We start from the raw sequence: 18,054 nt of genomic DNA on the forward strand, positions 1-18,054 counted from the left end.
AAAAATGACCTGCTTGAACATAGTATTTATGTACCAACAGTTGAAAGTATTGATTCTTATTTTTGATTTGTCAGTGATCTTATTTGCTATAATTTTTAATATAACAATGACACCCCCAAGAATTATTCATTGCGTAAATAAGTGCTGACTAACTGTCTAGAGCTATATTTAGCAATCTTTGTAAGTAATGTAATTGAATGAATTTCAATATTTGAGCACGTTTGTTTTTATATAGAATTCAAAGCCTCTTCGGGGAAAATATGTGTGACTGTTCGCATGTGTAGGGGGTGTTCTACCTAGTATTTGAAATTTAATTTGCTGGATAAAAACCGGATGCACAGTTGTCATTGAATTTCTTTATTGGAAAGAAAAACATATTTCTGAAAATTAGTTTATTTTTAGGTTTTAAAATAAAAAAAGGGAAGCTGATAAGATGTTGGACAAAATTTAATAATTTTGAGATTTATCCAGTGTTGAAGTGAAATATCTTCGTTTTTTTAAGATTTTGATACATCTATTATTTTTTTAGAATAAAATATACTTCAAAATTTGTTTTTTTTTATGAAATAAATTACAAAGTAAATTTTTTAGAGAAAAGTTATCGTCGTCTGTTTTTAAGAATTTATACACTTTTTTCAACCTTTTAGAAAAAGCTAAATTTTTAGGAAAAAATTATCTTCGAGTATTTTGTACAATGTTTTTGATTTCTGATGTTTTTTTTAATTTATTAGAATGAAACGTAAATTCAAACAAAAAAAAAATTGATTAAAGTTTTAGGAAAAAATAATAAAAAATTTGTTAAAAAGTAAGCTGATAACATTTAAAAAAAAAAATTAATATTGAGATTTATTCAATATTGAAGTGAAATATCTTCGCTTTATAAGATTTTTATACAGCTATTTTTATTGTTTTTAGGATAAAATTTAATTTAAAAAAAGTATAAAAAAATATCTTGTTTGCATTAGTCTTATTTTTTTACGGTAAAATATACTTTCTAAAAAAATTGCTGTTAGAAAAAAGTTAAATTTTTAGTAAATAATTATAATTTTTCTCTAAAAATTTTATGCGCTTGTTTAAATATTTTAGGATGAAACCTAAATTCTGACATAATTTTGTTTTGATTAAATTTTTAGAAAAAAGTAATAAGGCTTAAATATGACAAAAATTTTTTTAATATTTATATTTATTCAATGTTGAAGTGAAACATCTGTTTTTGAACATTTTTATGCATGTTTCTTATTTTTTTAGGATGAAATATGCTCATGAAAATGTTTTGGAAAACATTTCTATTTTTAGAAAGCAATTATCTTGTTTTTGAACATAAGATAAATTCTAAATAACAATTGAAATTTTTTTGAAAAAAATAATCTTTGGTTCTTTTGCATGTAAACGCTTTTTAATTTTTAGGATAAATTCTAAAAAAAAAATTTTTTTTTCAAAATAAAAAAAATAATTTTTTTCAGTTTTTGTTCGTTGTACGTATTGGAATATAACTCAAGAAGTTGATGTGATTCTACTATAACAATTTCAGTGATTACTGGGCACGGTCTACTAATGAAAAACTAAGAAAAAAGCTAAAAGGGGCATGTTTTTCAAAATAGAAAAAAAATTGTTTTTTTTTCTAAATAAAACATTAAATATGAAAATTGTTAAAAATGTTCAAAAGAACCGAAGTTACTTCACTTAAAAAATTCTGTACTAAAATATTCAACAGTGAATAGATGTCAGGATTATAACTTTTCCAAAATTTTTTGGATCAATGTTTTTTGTGCGCTAATTAAGTTAGGGTTGTATTGTATAGTATATATTCCCTATAAATAATAATAATAATAATAATAAATCAATTTTCTGAAACAGAAAGAAAAAATATGATAATGCCCGAAATATTCGGATCATTTGATATGGAATCGGTCTACGAAAGGATTTCAGATTGACTAACTGAGTATTACTTAGTATTACATGAAGGCACAGGTTTCGAAACGTTTAAGGAGCTTATCGTACATTTGAAAAATATTTTTCGTAACTGTATTTATCTTTTACCATGCGAATAAGGACTCCATGGTAACCATAATAAAGATGTCGTATAAATACTATATAATCTAACTTAGAACGAACTAATGCAGTGGAAAGTAATTTAGAGTTACGGGTCAGAGAAATCAGTACGAAAACGGCGTATGAAGGCAAACATGGATTATGATTTGGAAATATGTATTGTTATTTATATGACTATGAAATAAGAACTTAGAGACAAGGATTAGTTCTAAGTCGGAAACTTCAGACTTGGGTAGTAAACATAGTGCTATCCATATAGTAAGTGGTATGTCTCTGGGAATAAAATTCAGAAAAGATACATGAAAAAATTACTAATAGCAAGTTCTACATGATTTTTCTTATACCAATCAGTTACCTTGATAAGGTCATTTCAGAGACTTATGGAATCGGTTATGAAGATTTTCAAATCATTTGCATAAAGAAGATATTTAGAAGAGAAAAAGTAAAAAGGCATATCACTGATATGGATTACAAATAGCAAGCGATTTAAGATGCTGCTTTAGGAAAAACTATGTAGATAAACCAATGAATGGAAGGGAGGTAGAGCGATTGACAACGACTTTACACTTACCAGAAGAGAGGTAATATCCAACCCAATGTGAAAAGGTTGAATGAAATCCTAGACTTGAAAATTTGCATAATAAAATTGAATTGCTCACTCTATCAAAAGCTTTAGAGAAGTGCAGATAGAATCAACTTGACGATCATTGAAAGTAGTCATACAGAATTCAGAGAAGGCCGCTAAATTCAAAACAGTTGATCTGGCTGGCATGAAACCATATCCGTTGCTAGAGACTCACTGACAATTTCTAATTCGTGCTTCAACCTTTGAATTAGCTTTGTATGGTTGATGCAACATCTAACCTTAACAGCGCCTTAAAAAGATATCACTGCTTCTAGGAGGGCAATTGAAATCACCGTTTTTGCTGGTTATTTGATTTTCGATTGGCGATATTCGATTTTAATATTTCGCAATTTTTTTGTAAAAGTATAGCTAGAAACTAAATGGGACATAACATGTCGTTCATTTGCGGCAAGAATGTCATATATATATATAATTGGCGCGTTCAGCCTTTTTGGGTGTTTGACCGAGCTCCTCCTCCTATTTGTGGTGTGCGGTTGATGTTGTTCCACATATGGGGGGACCTACAGCTTCAAGCCGACTTCGAGCGGCAGGTATTTTTATAAGGAGCTTTTTCATGCCAGAAATACACTCGGAGGCTTGCCATTGCCTGTCATAATCCAATAATATTTTAGCTGACAAAGTGCGAAAAATCGAAATTTCAAGTTCCAAATTCGAGATTGACCACCCTGTACAATTATTTGCATTTCCTTATACCTCCGTGAATTTGACGTCAATGGTAAGTAGGTGTGTGTTTTTGTCTACATATTTTTGTATTGAAAGTCTAGCGTGATTCAGAAAAAAAGTCCAAAAGGTTTTTAAAATTTTCTATAGTTTTTTTGTTCAGTAGTAAGCAGCATTGCTAATTATTTGTTTTATTTTAAAATAGCTGCGGTTGATTTCACAAGTAAATCTATTTAAAAGTGCATGACTTTCAAACAGCTGCGGCAAAAAAATATAAAAGCTCCTGCAATAGAATAACTAATGCTTATACTTAGCAATGAGAGGCAACGACGTCATCAACTAATTGCGATGAAAAGAAAATCTCTAGAATTATTGACAGCGTAAAATTTCCCATCGATTGTCATCAGAGCCAAGTAATTTTTTTTTTGCATTCGAAGCACCTATGGGAGTTGTTGAGAAGCTGTTAGCGCGCGCAGCTGCAAATGGGCGGTGATTCATCAGTGAATAGAAAAAATAAATGCACACACACACACACAAAGCGCAGTTAATAAATGGTAATAACTAGCAGCTGGGGCAATAATAATAATAATGTTGTCGTCAGTTGTGTGTGATGTTGATGGTGGCGAAAGCACAGTGGTTGCCACTACAACTGATGCCATTGTACAAGTAGTTACAACAAAATGCCGCTTTTGCGCTGCGGTGCTGGCCAATTGATGCCGACTAATGACGACATTTGCCTATAATTAGCCACCATTACTGCAATGCTATTTAATTTCTATGAGGTTTCAATAAAATCCGAAAGCGACAACAGCAAGAATAACAACAACCACTATGAATTAATGCCGCATTGGGGAAAAAAGTTATAATAATGCAAAGATAAGCAAAATGTGAGTTCTACGAGGAAAAAATAAGTTTTTTGTGGGTGTGTTGTTTTTGTTAGTGATTTTTTTTCTCTTGCTTTCATGTTTTGCATGTGATGTTCGCTCGATGTTGTTCGATGTTTAGCATTCATTTGTTCATTCAACAATTATGGCCTTAATCAATGAGCAATTGGCGCAACCAGCAAAATAAGTGGCGGTTAACAGAAAAAAACACAAAAAAATAATACCAATAAAAGCTTGCCAGCTTAGCGTAAAATAACAATTGCCATTTATATATTTGTACACGACAGCTGACAGCGGCGTAAAGCAACAACAATTATCGATGACAATTACTTACATATTTATGTGTGTCTAAAGTGAGATTTGCACCCGCGCAATTACCCCTCTCCTTGAATTTGACTGCTTGTTATTAATATTGGCAGCTAAGCACACCTATCGCAGATATTTATGTATATATGCGCAAATGCTGGCATATACATTTATGCACATTAGGGTGGTTTCTGTAAGAAATATGTTTTTATAAAGTCGAATATTTGGATTCAGGTTAGCAGTATTTTGCAATTATAATCAATTGGAAGGAATTGTTTGCATACACTCCATTGCAAAATTATAAAAGCACTGCTATTTTTTATTTTTCTACAGAAATATAGTTCTAGCCTTTTTCGTTAAATCTACGAAAATCGTCCTACGATGGCTTCAGTGATAGGACTAAATAAGAAATCAGTAGATATAGAATTCAAATAGCATACATCTTTCATCTTTGCTTCGTCTCATTATTTCCGCTAAGTGGAGATCAATAAGTACACAAAATTACATTTTATAAACAAAAAAAGTTAGGTTTTCTTTTTGAAATATTTTTTTTAGCAATTGTAGAAAACAATAGAAAGTTTTATAGCTACAAAACCGTATTCAAATCAGTTGAGCCCCTTTTGATTTGTTAACGTCTGAAATTTAAATTAATTATTTTGAACATAGTTTTGTGTACAGACACGTCTACTTGTTACCTTCATGCAATTTACGTCGAAAAAAACTTCGAGGTGAGGTGAGTTTCAAAATGCAAAAAAACTGATGCAAAACGAAGCATTCTGTGACTATTTATTAGCGCACAAACGAGTACATATTTCATTTCGGCTCATATTTTAGAAGGACTTAGATATTCAAAACATTTTCTAAATTCTAAAATTTCTAATATAGAGTTTATTCAAAAAGTCTCATAATATTGTACAAATTCACTTAGTTAAAAAAATTGCACAAAAAAGTCCCAATAAGTCGCAATGTGAATAAAAAATCTTCTACATCTTTAGATGCATTTTAATGCACAAATTCATGTATTTTATAAAGTTACGCAAAAGAGTTCTATAAATGTAAATACGGCTATGAGAATAAAAAATTGTTGATAGTGTGAATTAGGTGTCACCCTAAAGCACAATTGCATTTATTTTATATAGTTTTATATAGTTACTCAAAAGATTTCTAAAACTGTACATATGGACACGCGAATAAAATGCATTTGATATTGTAAATTAAGTGCCACCCTAATGTACAAATGCATTTATTTTACAAAGTTACTAAAAGAGTTTGAAAAATTGAAATATGGTCATGTAAAACAAAAAAAAATACATCAAAAATTACACCCTAATATAGAAATGGAATATTTTTATATAGTTACACAAAAGATTTCCAAAAATTTAAATATGGGTACGCGAATAAAATTTATTTGATATTGTAAATTAAGTGCCACCCTTATATTTGTACATATTTTTTTTTTATTTTTTAAAGGTGTGAGTCAGTGAAAGGTTTGAGGTTCAAAAATTTAAATATATTTTGGTACTAATAAAAAAATGTTAATATCTTAAAATAAGTGTCACCCTAACGCACAGATGCATTTATTTTATAAATTTGCTCAAAACAGTTTGAAACATTTAAATATGCTCATGTGAGTAAAGAAAAGAAAATGTACATTGAAAATTAGGCGCCACCTTAATGCGAAAGTACATTATTTTTATATAATTACACAAAAGAGTTCCAAAAATCTAAATACGGTTCAGTGAATAGCAAATTTTTTATATCTTAAATTGGGTGCTACCCTAATGCACAAATGCATTTTTTTATGTAGTTACGCAAGAGTTTCAAAAATTTACAAATGGTCATATTATCTAATCATATTATATTTTGATATCGTAAATTTAGTGCCACCCTAATGTACAACTGCATTTACTTAAATTTTAAATAAATTGTGGTAAAATATAATAATAAAAAATGTGAATATCTTGAAATAAGTGCCACACTAATGCACAAATGTATTTATTTTATATATAAAATTTTAAAGACGGTGGTGTTAATAAAAATACATGTTGAATAATTTAGTGCTACCCTAATGTACAACTGTATTTACTTTACAAGAATAACAAAAGCATCATCAGCTACACAGCTGAGAACTGCAACATGCAACATATCATCGTCTGCGACTAGTGACAGCAAACAGATATGCAAAATTTGCTCAAAATTATGATGCTCCGCCACAATTAGGTTGACCATTTGTGGCTGATGTACAAGCCACAAAAAAAAAACATTTTGTGCTAGTAACAAACCAACTGAAGAGATGGGGGCTGCATCAATCGAGCAACTATAAGAAATTAAAAAGGTGAATTGAAAAAAAAAAAAATGCTGAAAATCCAACGCGGATCGGCGGTGAACAGTTGTTGCGCTTCCACTGTCATAGCCACTTATATGTGTTGCTATTGTAGTTGTCAATTTTTATTGCTACTACCGCTGCTGCTGCCATTGCCAAAGTGCTGTCAATAATCCCCAATCCAGTAGCCACTAATATTGCATTCAAAAATGCTTGTCATTATTATTATTGCTGTTGCTTTTGCTATTGTTATTTGTTGTTGCCGTTGTTTATTGTTGCTCTCATAGTTGCTGCTTGCTGTTGTTTTTATGTCCGCTGTGGCATTTGCCGCCATTGTTGCCATTATTGGCAGTTTGTTAATTAACTTTGCTTGCTAAATGTCTACCGTTGTCTGCCAGCCCAAAAAGCGTTTGGCCTGCATTACTGCCGCCTCTCCCCTATCCTATACTTTAGTTCATCGCTTGCTACCAAGAAGCGTGTTGTGGCAGTGTGTCGCGTTTTCTAATTTGTTTGCAACGCGCTGCCATGCAACGTATGCACTTATGTATGCAATATGAGGAGCAACAGCGGCGATCGACAATACGTAGCAACCGTGAAAATGGCAGGGGCATTAAAATATAGGAAAAAACATGAAATAATAAAGTATGCATGTATTTATTCAGACTTGTTGAAGCACGTAGTACATACGTATGCATATATAGGAACTTGAGTAAGTAGCAGCAAACCATGTTTGTATATTTGTAGCTTAACGCTCCAGCCAACAGCTGTCCAATTTGCCTATAACAGGCAACGTTTGCTGCCACTTTTGCTGCTCAAGCTTGACTTTTTCATATTAAGGAGCAGACAATATTTTCGTTTGTTTTTTTGTACCTCGCTTTAATTCGCCTCAATGACACCATTCTTGCTGACTATTTGGCGGCTGGTTGTCATGGCCATTCCCAGATCCTTCATTTGAGTTAAATTAATCCGATCTTCGATTTTTTTTTCTCACTTTTTTATTTCAACTTGTATTTTTTGCTTTTTGTATCATTACTTTTTGATACTAAGCCGTTTTACATTTGGTTTTTTGAATCGCTGCTTGACTCTATTCCATTCAGTACAAATGGTCTAACGTTTGCTAAATCACATTTGCAGTTTACAGTTTGCAGTTCTTCGGCTAACCTCTGGCTCATAAGAGGGCCAGGTTCAAAAATTATGTGGGCGCAAGAGGCTTAAGAAGGAACGAAGAACTGATTTTTCCAGCGCTGGTTGGCGACTCAATACAGCAAATACATAAATTCACTAAGTTTCAAGCAAATACTTTCTCAATCGGTTTTCAAAAATGGAAGACAGTCTGAGAGCGCTAAAAAGCCTTAAAGGGCATTTAATGTGGAATGGCCACATCATCGGCCTTGAAAGCCGCGCTGTTAGTTCTGCCTTCTCCAAACTGGATAAAGAAGCAAAGCGAATGGGTCTGGTGGTGAACAAGAACAAATCGAAGTAACTCTTGTCATCAAACAAACAGTCGGCACTCACGTCACTGTTGACAGTTATAATTTCGAGGTTGTAAAATACCTCGTTTATTTAGGAACCAGCATTAACACCGATAACAATGTCAGTCTTGAAATCTAACGAAGAATCTCTCTTACCAACAAGTACTACTTTCGACTAAGTAGGCAATTGAGTAGTAAAGTCCTCTCTCGACGAACAAAACTAACACTCTACAAGGCTCTCATCATGCCCGTCCTAACGTATGGCGCAAAAGCGAGGACGATGACAACATCCGATGAAGGGACGCTTGGAGTGTTTGAAAGAAAGATTCTGCGTAAGATTTTTGGACCTTTGCACGTTGGCAACGGCGAATATCGCAGACGATGAAACGATGAGTTATATGAATTTTACGACGATAGAGATATAGCGCAGTGAATAAAGATCCAGGGACTATATTAGTTGGGTCATATCGTCCGAATGGGTACAAACGCTCCGACTTTGAAAGTATTGGATGCTATACCAGCTGGTGGTAGCAGATGAAGAGAAAGTCCTCCTCTGCGTTGGAAAGATCAGGTGGAGAAGGACTTGGCTTCACTTGGTGTATCCAAGTGGAACCGGCTAGCTCGAGACTGGCGCGTAAGCGGCTATCACGCCAATTAGGAAGAATACTTGTAGAATAATATTGGTTTTATACTTTTTTCATTCTATATATTTTACTTTTCATAATAATTAAATTAAGTTTTGTGAATTGTGCGTTAATTTCTGAATATTTTTAAAATATTTATCATTAAAATTTTAAACATAAAAAATAATACTTGAATTGCTAGTTCTAAACTGATAACGAAAGTTTAAGAAATTTATTCTTTTGTGTGTGCATAACGGGCATTTAGATCGAAGCAAAATTTATGTTATTTGGCTACTCTATATTTCAAAGTGGCTAATGTAGACCACCTTCTGCATTAAGCCCTATTACTTCAGCCCTATGCCCATATATCTTCATCTTAAGCTAATCGTGAAGGCTCAATTGAAGTCTGGGTTCAAGTGAAAGATTTCTGACATAATGACCCACAATCGCTTAAAGTGATACCCGCACGTATCCGAATGTTGAGCTGCTCCTATAGAAAATTTAAATGGAATAATAAAAATAAAATAAATTAAAGAAAAAAATCCACAACTTAATTGAAGTAATAAAAAAGAATCATAACAACCTTTAATGATGATTAATCAAAATCTGAGTCGACATTTGCAAGCAACGAACAGTCAATTGGGTATTACGCTTTATTACTTGAAGGATGGAAATAACACAAAAAAAGGTATATCGATTAAACAACACGGATAAATAAAGGTAATAATAATTGATAATTGGCAAAAAGCGCTATATAAAAAGGGGCATTAAAACAATCATAATTTGGGCAAAAAAATCAGACTGAGTATCAGCATTTGCCCATTACCAGACATGATATCCGTTGGCCAAAAGCCACCTTCAATTACCCGCTGGTGGCACGCTGGCTAGCTGCCTGTCCGAATAACTAACTGTATTTGCTTGTGGAGCACAGCATGAGTGACGGGCATGCGTCAGCAACTAATAAAAGAAGGTGTCAAAAGTCAAATTCTGCAAGCAAAATCCGACGGGGCTAATATACAAATAAATTCACATTAATATCGAATGCAATATAAAGCATAGAAAATCATTTGAACTGCAGGGTCTTTGAGCAATGGAATACCACATTTCTAAAACGAGCAAACATCTAAGCATGTAAGCTTGCGTACATGTAGATGTGTGCGTGTGTAATGCGCAAGCGCGCATAAATTACCACTTAGCGCAGCTTCTGGCAATTAACCGACACACCCACCAAACGCCACCCATTTTTTTTAGTTTTCTTTATCGATTTCGTTGTGGCGCATGAAGTAAAAAACATACCGCATATACATACATATTTTATACTAAATTGAATGGAAAAGTCATAGCATTTTAATTTAAGCTGGGCGGGTGGAGTTCATATCATAATTCCTATTTTTTTTGTTAATTTTCATTGCAAGAAATATATTGAAATATGCAAAAATGGGCTGAGTGCGCGTTCTGACGATCGATTGATCTACACATACACACATACGTCTTTAGAGAATGCAAATGCAAAGCTGCTGGGTAATCAAAGTCTTGTCCGCCAAACTGTTGTTACTTTAAGACTACCGTTTACACGCCTGTCGACGCTGACTAATTGAAGTTTCGACATTTCAGCCTCTTTCGAGAGTATTAATGGCATTTTTTTCTAAGGAGTCGCCGAAGCTGCAGCCAGCCAAGAGGTGTTTGAAGTGATTTGTAGGCACTTGAGTGCATACGAGTTTAGGTGTATCACTCTTTTTAATTTCCACATTCTTATTTTTGCACTCATATGTATGTGTGTGGAGCTATATTTTTTACTTCAAATCAACGCTCCCAGTCATGCGCGCATAACTAATAGTTTGTCAAATTTTTCATATTCATTGGACATAATGAAATTGCTTGATTAAATGGTAGCCTGTAGTTAGATATGATTTAAAATCAAATTAATTGGGTAAACGCATACAGATATGTATGTATATGTATATATGTAGACATATGTATGTATGAAAGTTAGATCGCCCACGGAGTGTATGGGATTTGCAAAGTGTTATATTGTTTCGGGTCTCGCGCATTAAGGAAACAACTTGGAATCCACAAGAAAGCTGGCATAGTGGACTTGAAAGAGTTTTTACCGCCTTCTGGAAAGAAATCAGACATTTAGTGGCTGACGGAAATCGGTGCAGAGCCTTTGTTTCCGGTTTCCGCCCTATGCTCCGACTAGAAGCAAAAAATATATTTTTTATAGTATTTCTAAGTTCTTCTCGATAATGGCAACTAAAAATATATTTTATCAATGAATAAAAAAAATATTTTCAACCGCCAATGTTCCTCAATTTTCCATTGGGGGTCATAAATAAAAGATATCAACTCCCGTAGCAACAATTTAATGGTCGTATAATATTTTAACTTAAATTCTGCAGCTGGAGTCAATACCTTCAATCAAAGATTAAAGAATTTGGTTATAGAGAGTCAGTTTCTCTGAAATTTCCATTGATACCGAAGTATTCATGAAAAACCTTTTCTGCTCTGATGTTGGCATACGAGGCTCGTTTGAAAAGTCCGCGAAAAGTCAGACATATGGCACTACTGGGGCGTAGCGAGGTTGTTTTTAATTAATATAGTTGCATCCCATTAGTTGCAAACACAAGCCAAGTTTCAGCCAGATTGGTCTATTTGCGTTTGACATTCGTTTGAATCGAGGAAGTCGAGGGACTTTCCTTACCCATCACTACAGCGCACCAGCTAACGCCTCAGCAGTTGTAGTTACGTAATTAATGCGTGAATAGGGTTCCAATTCGTTTCACATCCCGCCCATTCCCCAAATTTGGCTTTCTCGGATCTCTCGCACTCGAATTTGAAGAAATGGCTGAGTGAAAGATTCTATTCAAACGAGGAGGTGACTGTCTATTTTTCAGACTAGGACAAATCCTATTATTCGGCAGGGGCCGACAAACTAGAACAGTGTATAAACTTAGAGGCAGACTATGTCGAAAAATAAAAGATATTTACAACAAAAACAAACCTTTTTTTATTGTCACAACACCACTTTAAGAAGATACCAATTTCTGACTTGGTGGCAAGTGAACAGATGGGAATTTCTTTTTAAGTGACCTTAAAATCGATTAAGCTTGGGCTTCTCTCTAAAATTTGCTATCCAGTCAAATAGTGAATAGCTCACCTTGAGTAGGCCTGAGGCAGCGCAGAGAATAAACTCAAATACTCAGTTGTGCTGACCACTTAAATGTGAAGTCACAAAAGTCTAAATGCATAAAGTGTCGTTTGAAAGTTAGTTTTTGACTTGCTGACAAAGAAATTCTAGCCAACTTACCAACCTCTATAGAGTTCATGCAATCCGCTGTTTGTATAAAGTGAAAGTGCACCAGTCAGTGCAAATGGCTGCTAGCAGTTAAGTTTTTCCAAACAAAGTTAAGCAAACAATTCCACTAAGCCAGATTAAATTGTAAAACACATGACTTGGAATTATTATTATTTTATCAACCATTTTCTCAGTGCACACAGTTGGCGCAAAACTGTTGTGTACCAGCATTTAATAGCCTGTACATTTTTTTGCGCATGCGCCCATGTTGCGCGTGATGACTGACAACAACATGGGTTTGCCAATGGAAAAATAGAAAAATACCGCCGTAGAAAAAACAAAAAAATTTAAAATACCAAGGAAAAACCAGCATGAAGGGAGGCGAAAAAGAAATATTTGAGAAAAAATTAAAAAATAATAAAAATAGAAATTGAAGTTAAAAAATTGAAATGTTTGCGCTCAACAACAAAAATGGCGCTTTTAGTAGTAGTACAAAAACAATTTTTGTATCAAAACCTAAGTTTGTTACTTTTCGGTTTGTCTTAAGACGCAGCAGCTAACAGCTCAGTTTGCCACCGAAAATTAATCAAACCTCAGTAAACAACGCTTGGGAGCAACCACAAGTGAGTTGCAACTACATACAGCTGCTGCCAGTCCAAATAATTGCAACTCTGTGCCACTTAATACTCATGCGGCTACTGCTCTGTTCAGTTTGACTGCTTTTGCAGTTTTTGTGAAATTTTTTTGTGTGTTGCTGTTGTTGTTTTTACAACTGACGGCTCGCAGAGCAAACAACCTGTGACATGCGCGTTGTAATGTTAAATCCGTCGTCAGTTGTCAAAGATTAGCATCACTTTTTTGTAACATTACACAGCAGCAACTCAACTGTTGCGATGTTGTTGTTATTGCCACTGCTGTGATTTCGACTGTATGTAATGCTGCCACTGCTGCAAATGCTGCTGGTGGTAATGGTTGTAATGTGGCTTAAAAAGTGGTGATCACCAAAAAGCACTGGTGCACAGTTTTTAAAATGTATGTTTAGCTTAAGTAGCTTGTAAACTGTTGTTGTTGCTTGTGCCTTTGCTGATGATGGTTGTTGTGGCAGCTGTTGGTTCTCGGCTGCTGTTGGTGCTTTGATTTTTCGCTGTCACTTGTAGGTTTTCCGCTGCAGTTTTCGTTGAATTCACCGAAAGGTTGCAATTTTTGGACTCAGTAAAAGCAAAAACAAAAACAAAACAAAAAAAACAAAAATTCAAAATGCTTAAAAGCTAAAGACTTTCAAAAAACTTAAAGAAAATGTATATTGGTATGTATTTTTTTGAAGCTCATCAGATTAAATGTTGACACCGACGTTTGACATGCCTTTCAAAAGTGCAGACATGACCATACACACATACACATGCACACAATTGTATAAATGAGCAAATATATATGAGCAAATATGTATGTAAATATATACGAACATACTAGGGTTGTTCTTATTAATGTGAATTTTAAAGCTTTTTTATAAAACGAAAGAAAACACTTTATGCATAAAAAGCTGTGCACTATTTTGGCTAAGGCAATTTGTTGCACATGTAATATATATAAATATAAGAAGTTCCTATGGTTCCGTGGTGAACAAAGGGCTCCACAATAAGCTTCCTACATTCCTTTCTGTTGGACATCAGCTACTTAAATTCGTTCATTTGTCTTTGCAATCACTGTTTCTAAGGCTCTTCTCCAAGTTATTGGTCTGACTCTGCGTCGACTTCCTTGGGGGCTCCAATCGATTCTATCACGGGTGATGTCATTTGACTCTCTTCTTAAAACGTGACAAAGCCACCCCCACTTGCGTTTGAGTATTTCCGTTCGCATATGAGTTTTGTTTGTGCTAATACATAGGCTGCAAGATTCCATATCTCACACCCATACAGTAGGGTACACTTGAAATTCGAAATTGAACACAGAGGGTTTCGAAATTGAACACACAGGGTTGCTTGAAGACAGCCAAAGGCGGGATTTGCTTTATATATGCGGCTGGTTAAGTCTTCTTTTGAGCCTCCGCTTGAAGATATAAGGAAACCAAAGTAGCAAAAGGAGCTGACTTCTTTAATTGCACATTAATCTGTATGAGTTTTTTTTTTGTTTTTTTTGTCAAAGTAGTTTAAAAGTAACTTTTCTTATACGATTTATTTGGAAACGTATCTATCGTGTAAAAAGATATCGGTATTTGCAACACCGCAGCCGCCGTAGCCGAATGGGTTGGTGCGTGATTACCATTCGCAATTCACAGAGAAAACGTCGTTTCGAGTCTCGGTGAAAACACAAAAAATTAAGAAAAACATTTTTCTAATAGCGGTCGCCCCTCGGCAGGCAATGGCAAACCTCCGAGTGTATTTCTGCCATGAAAAAGCTCCTCATAAAAATATCTGCCGTTCGGAGTCGGCTTGAAACTAACTGTAGGTCCCTCCATTTGTGGAACAACATCAAGACGCACACCACAAATAGGAGGAGGAGCTCGGCCAAACACCTAACAGAAGTGTACGCGCCAATTATTTATTTATTTTTTTTTTATTTTATAAAAATTATAATAATTTGTGTAGTAATTGTATATGTATCGTTAAAATTGCGAGTTATGAGTACAGCCAACTTGGAGTGTTTCAAGAAAAATGCGATTAAAGCTTTCGGTACTACTCCCATCGGGCCGAAAAGGGCTGTGCCAAAATTGAAAATAAATTTATGCTGAAGTTCAATCAATATCCAACTAATTGGCATAACTTTTATATTGGGACTGTCCAACTAATCGGTATAACTTCTATATTGTAACTGTTATCTATTAGCTTACCAAAATTCGTTAATTTGGAATAGAATCTGCACAGTGGAGAAAATGTACAACATTTCTCAAACGAATTTGCGGACTGTGCTTTTCCGAACGTCAAAGGCTTACTAGTGAATATGTCATTAGAGACTTTCTGAAGGCTTAAAAAATGCTTATTGATGCTAGCCAAATAAAGGCATTCCTTACAGTTAGGTAATATACCTGTATTAATAAAAAAAATATTCCGTTTTCCCATCGATATTACAAAATGTATTATATTTTAAGAATTCCTTGTATATATTTAAGAAAAATGTTAAAATTTATATCGATTTGAAAGTACTTCCAAACGAAATAGAAATTATGGCGTGAATGGCTTAATTTTCGCAGAAAAGAAAAAGGTGGAAAACACCTTTCCAAAACTACATTAAAAATCTAAACCTGTCCATTCTTGGCCGAGTTACGCGAGTTTTCCTTGATTCTGTCTCCGCAAAAAGTTAAAAACAGTATCAAGGATTTCATTATTTTGATTTCGTTGGAAAAATTGGTAAAGATTTTCATTTAATTATTAATGTTGTACTCTTTTATCATCTGAAGTGATTTTTGTTAACAATTTTTTAATACTAATTTTATTAAAAAAACTCGATTTTGTAGGTGCAGCTCTTGTAAATTTTAATATTTTTCAGAAATATTTTGCTGAAAATCTTAAAATAAAGGGTGGTTAAGTTTCAAGGGCCGGCGTTGATTTTGAATAAATACTATTTTTTTAAGAAATTATTGTCATTTCTCTTTATAATGATATTATTGATATGGCTCAATTATGCATGGAACAAAATATCGGCCAAATGGCCGCCGCGGTCTCGGGAGCACACCTCCATCCGATGGTCCAAATTTTCGTTGACGCTGAGGCATAATTGAGGTTCTATGCCATTAATGTGCCGAATTATCTCATCCTTTAGCTCTTGAATTGTTGCTGGTTTATCGACGAACACCTTTTCTTTCAAATAACCGCAAAGAAAGAAGTCCAACGGGGTCGTTGTCGTTTAGGTGTGGTTCACATTCAACATAGCCCTTGAAATTTAACCACCCTTTATAACACATTTTATAATTCTGGTGGAAAAAACTTAACTTTTTTTGGTGAGTCACCCTAATATATATGATACATACATATGCATATGTACAAGGATACAGAAGATTTATATATTTATTTTATTTAAATAATGGAATGCACAGTTTCGCAGTAATTTGACCAGCACCATAACAAATTTTTACCACCAATTAACCACCACTAAATTAAGAAAAATATCAAAATAAAAATTGAACGCAGCTGATTAGTACATTGTTTAAAACCATCCTTTTCCTATTTTTTCAATATTTTTTAGCAATTAGTAGCGAAGAAGTAACTAAGAATAAAGCCACTTTGTTTTTCTTCCATGTAACGGGATCCAATGTTTATATTAAGTTTAAAGATACAAAAAAGGTACCAATATTTAGAGTGGCCGCCCTTACAGTCAACAATCAGTTTTGCCCTCTTTGGGATTAAATCAACCAACGAAATCAAAGATTGGATATGTACATAGTAGGTTTCTCAGACTGCTCAGTCTTGCGGTATTCAATGCCTCCAATTTGCATTAACTCCATAGTTGAGAGCAATGCAGCCTTTTTAAACGGTTAAGGCATTTTAGCACAGGAATAAAATGCTTCGAGAAATTGAAAAAATACATTTACCTTGTTGTGATCAAAATCAAATTGACTTTCCAATTCAAATTTCTCGAGTATATCGATTAGGCAAACAATTTTGTTCTTTTTTTCGGTTCGTAGTAATTTGATTATCTTATATGACTGTGATGCATCGCATAGAGCAGTTATGTAGGCGACTATTTTAGTTTGCGATGTGATAGCATCGCTGTGATTATTGCAAATCTAAAATTGTTATCCTAAAGCTTGACATTTTTAGCGGTAATAGTACAGAGAAAGTCTTGCCTAGCAGTGAAATTTGTCAAGTTTGCAGAAACTTTACAGGTTCAGCGAAAGGGAAATAATTCGTGAATATTTTCATGTAATGATATTTTGCTTTCGCTTTAGATATTTAACTATGAAACATTATTTCCAGCTACTTTGACGCCGGTAGATACGATTAGTGCGTCAAAGTTGCACTTTTTATAATCACCTCAACTGGATTGGAAAAAGTGCTTCGGAAATTCGTTCAAAAGCATTTAAAAGTATATTTCATAATACTACTATTTATTAGTTATTTAAAAAATTTTTATTGATGTTCATAAACCATGTTTTCAAAACCAATAAAACCATTTCCAATTATAAATATTTATTTTTACTTGTCTATCTCAAAGTATAAGTAGCGACCCTCGTGCTTAGAAATAGCTGTTGTTGGTAAAAATGCACTTTCTGGAGGCTTGCGACTGCCTGGGTAGGATTGCTCGCTCTCAGACATCTTTTTTCACGACACCAGAAGATTTTTAATACTCACAGCTACCACATAGTAGTTACCTAGAGATGTACAGTTATCGTCAAAAGAAAGTGTACACCACATATTGATAAGTTTTGGATATTTCCTTATAAAAATATAATTCATACTACAACAACAACAATGTAAAGCAATGTTTCGAAAATTGTATAAAATTTGCAAAAAATTCGGCAAATTTTTATAAAACTTTTTACTTTTTTTTCTTTCCCTTTTTTAATTACCGAAATTTCATATTGAAATTCTCTTAAATCAAATATCAATTCTTCTGGGATTTCTACTTACCATTGAATGCCCCAAATATTCGGCTGCATTGTCTGAAATGTACAGCAATTTACCATTTTGTGTGAGCATCATAAGAAAACCTGAGAGAGCCTGCAAAAGTGAGAAGCACAAATTATTACAAATAAGCCATGAAAAAGTAAATAAGAGGTGTGAATTACAAAAAATCAACCAATTTTAAGTGGAAATAAATTTTTTAAAATCCTACAGAAAGTGTCAAAACCATGTCGCA

The 18,054-nt window shown here is 33.7% G+C and overlaps 1 protein-coding gene across 1 annotated transcript in view; it reads right to left on the bottom strand.

Moving 5' to 3' along the window:
- Window positions 1–18,054, bottom strand: part of LOC128859152 (uncharacterized) — a 116,194-nt gene that overhangs the window by 37,721 nt on the left and 60,419 nt on the right. Inside the window, exon 4 of the mRNA XM_054095949.1 lies at window positions 17,826–17,915. Within this exon, the coding sequence (XP_053951924.1) occupies window positions 17,826–17,915 (90 nt within the window). The remainder of the gene's footprint in view (window positions 1–17,825; window positions 17,916–18,054) is intronic.

The sequence above is a fragment of the Anastrepha ludens genome, chromosome 2 (genome assembly GCF_028408465.1).
Source record: "Anastrepha ludens isolate Willacy chromosome 2, idAnaLude1.1, whole genome shotgun sequence".
Lineage (NCBI taxonomy): Eukaryota > Metazoa > Arthropoda > Insecta > Diptera > Tephritidae > Anastrepha > Anastrepha ludens.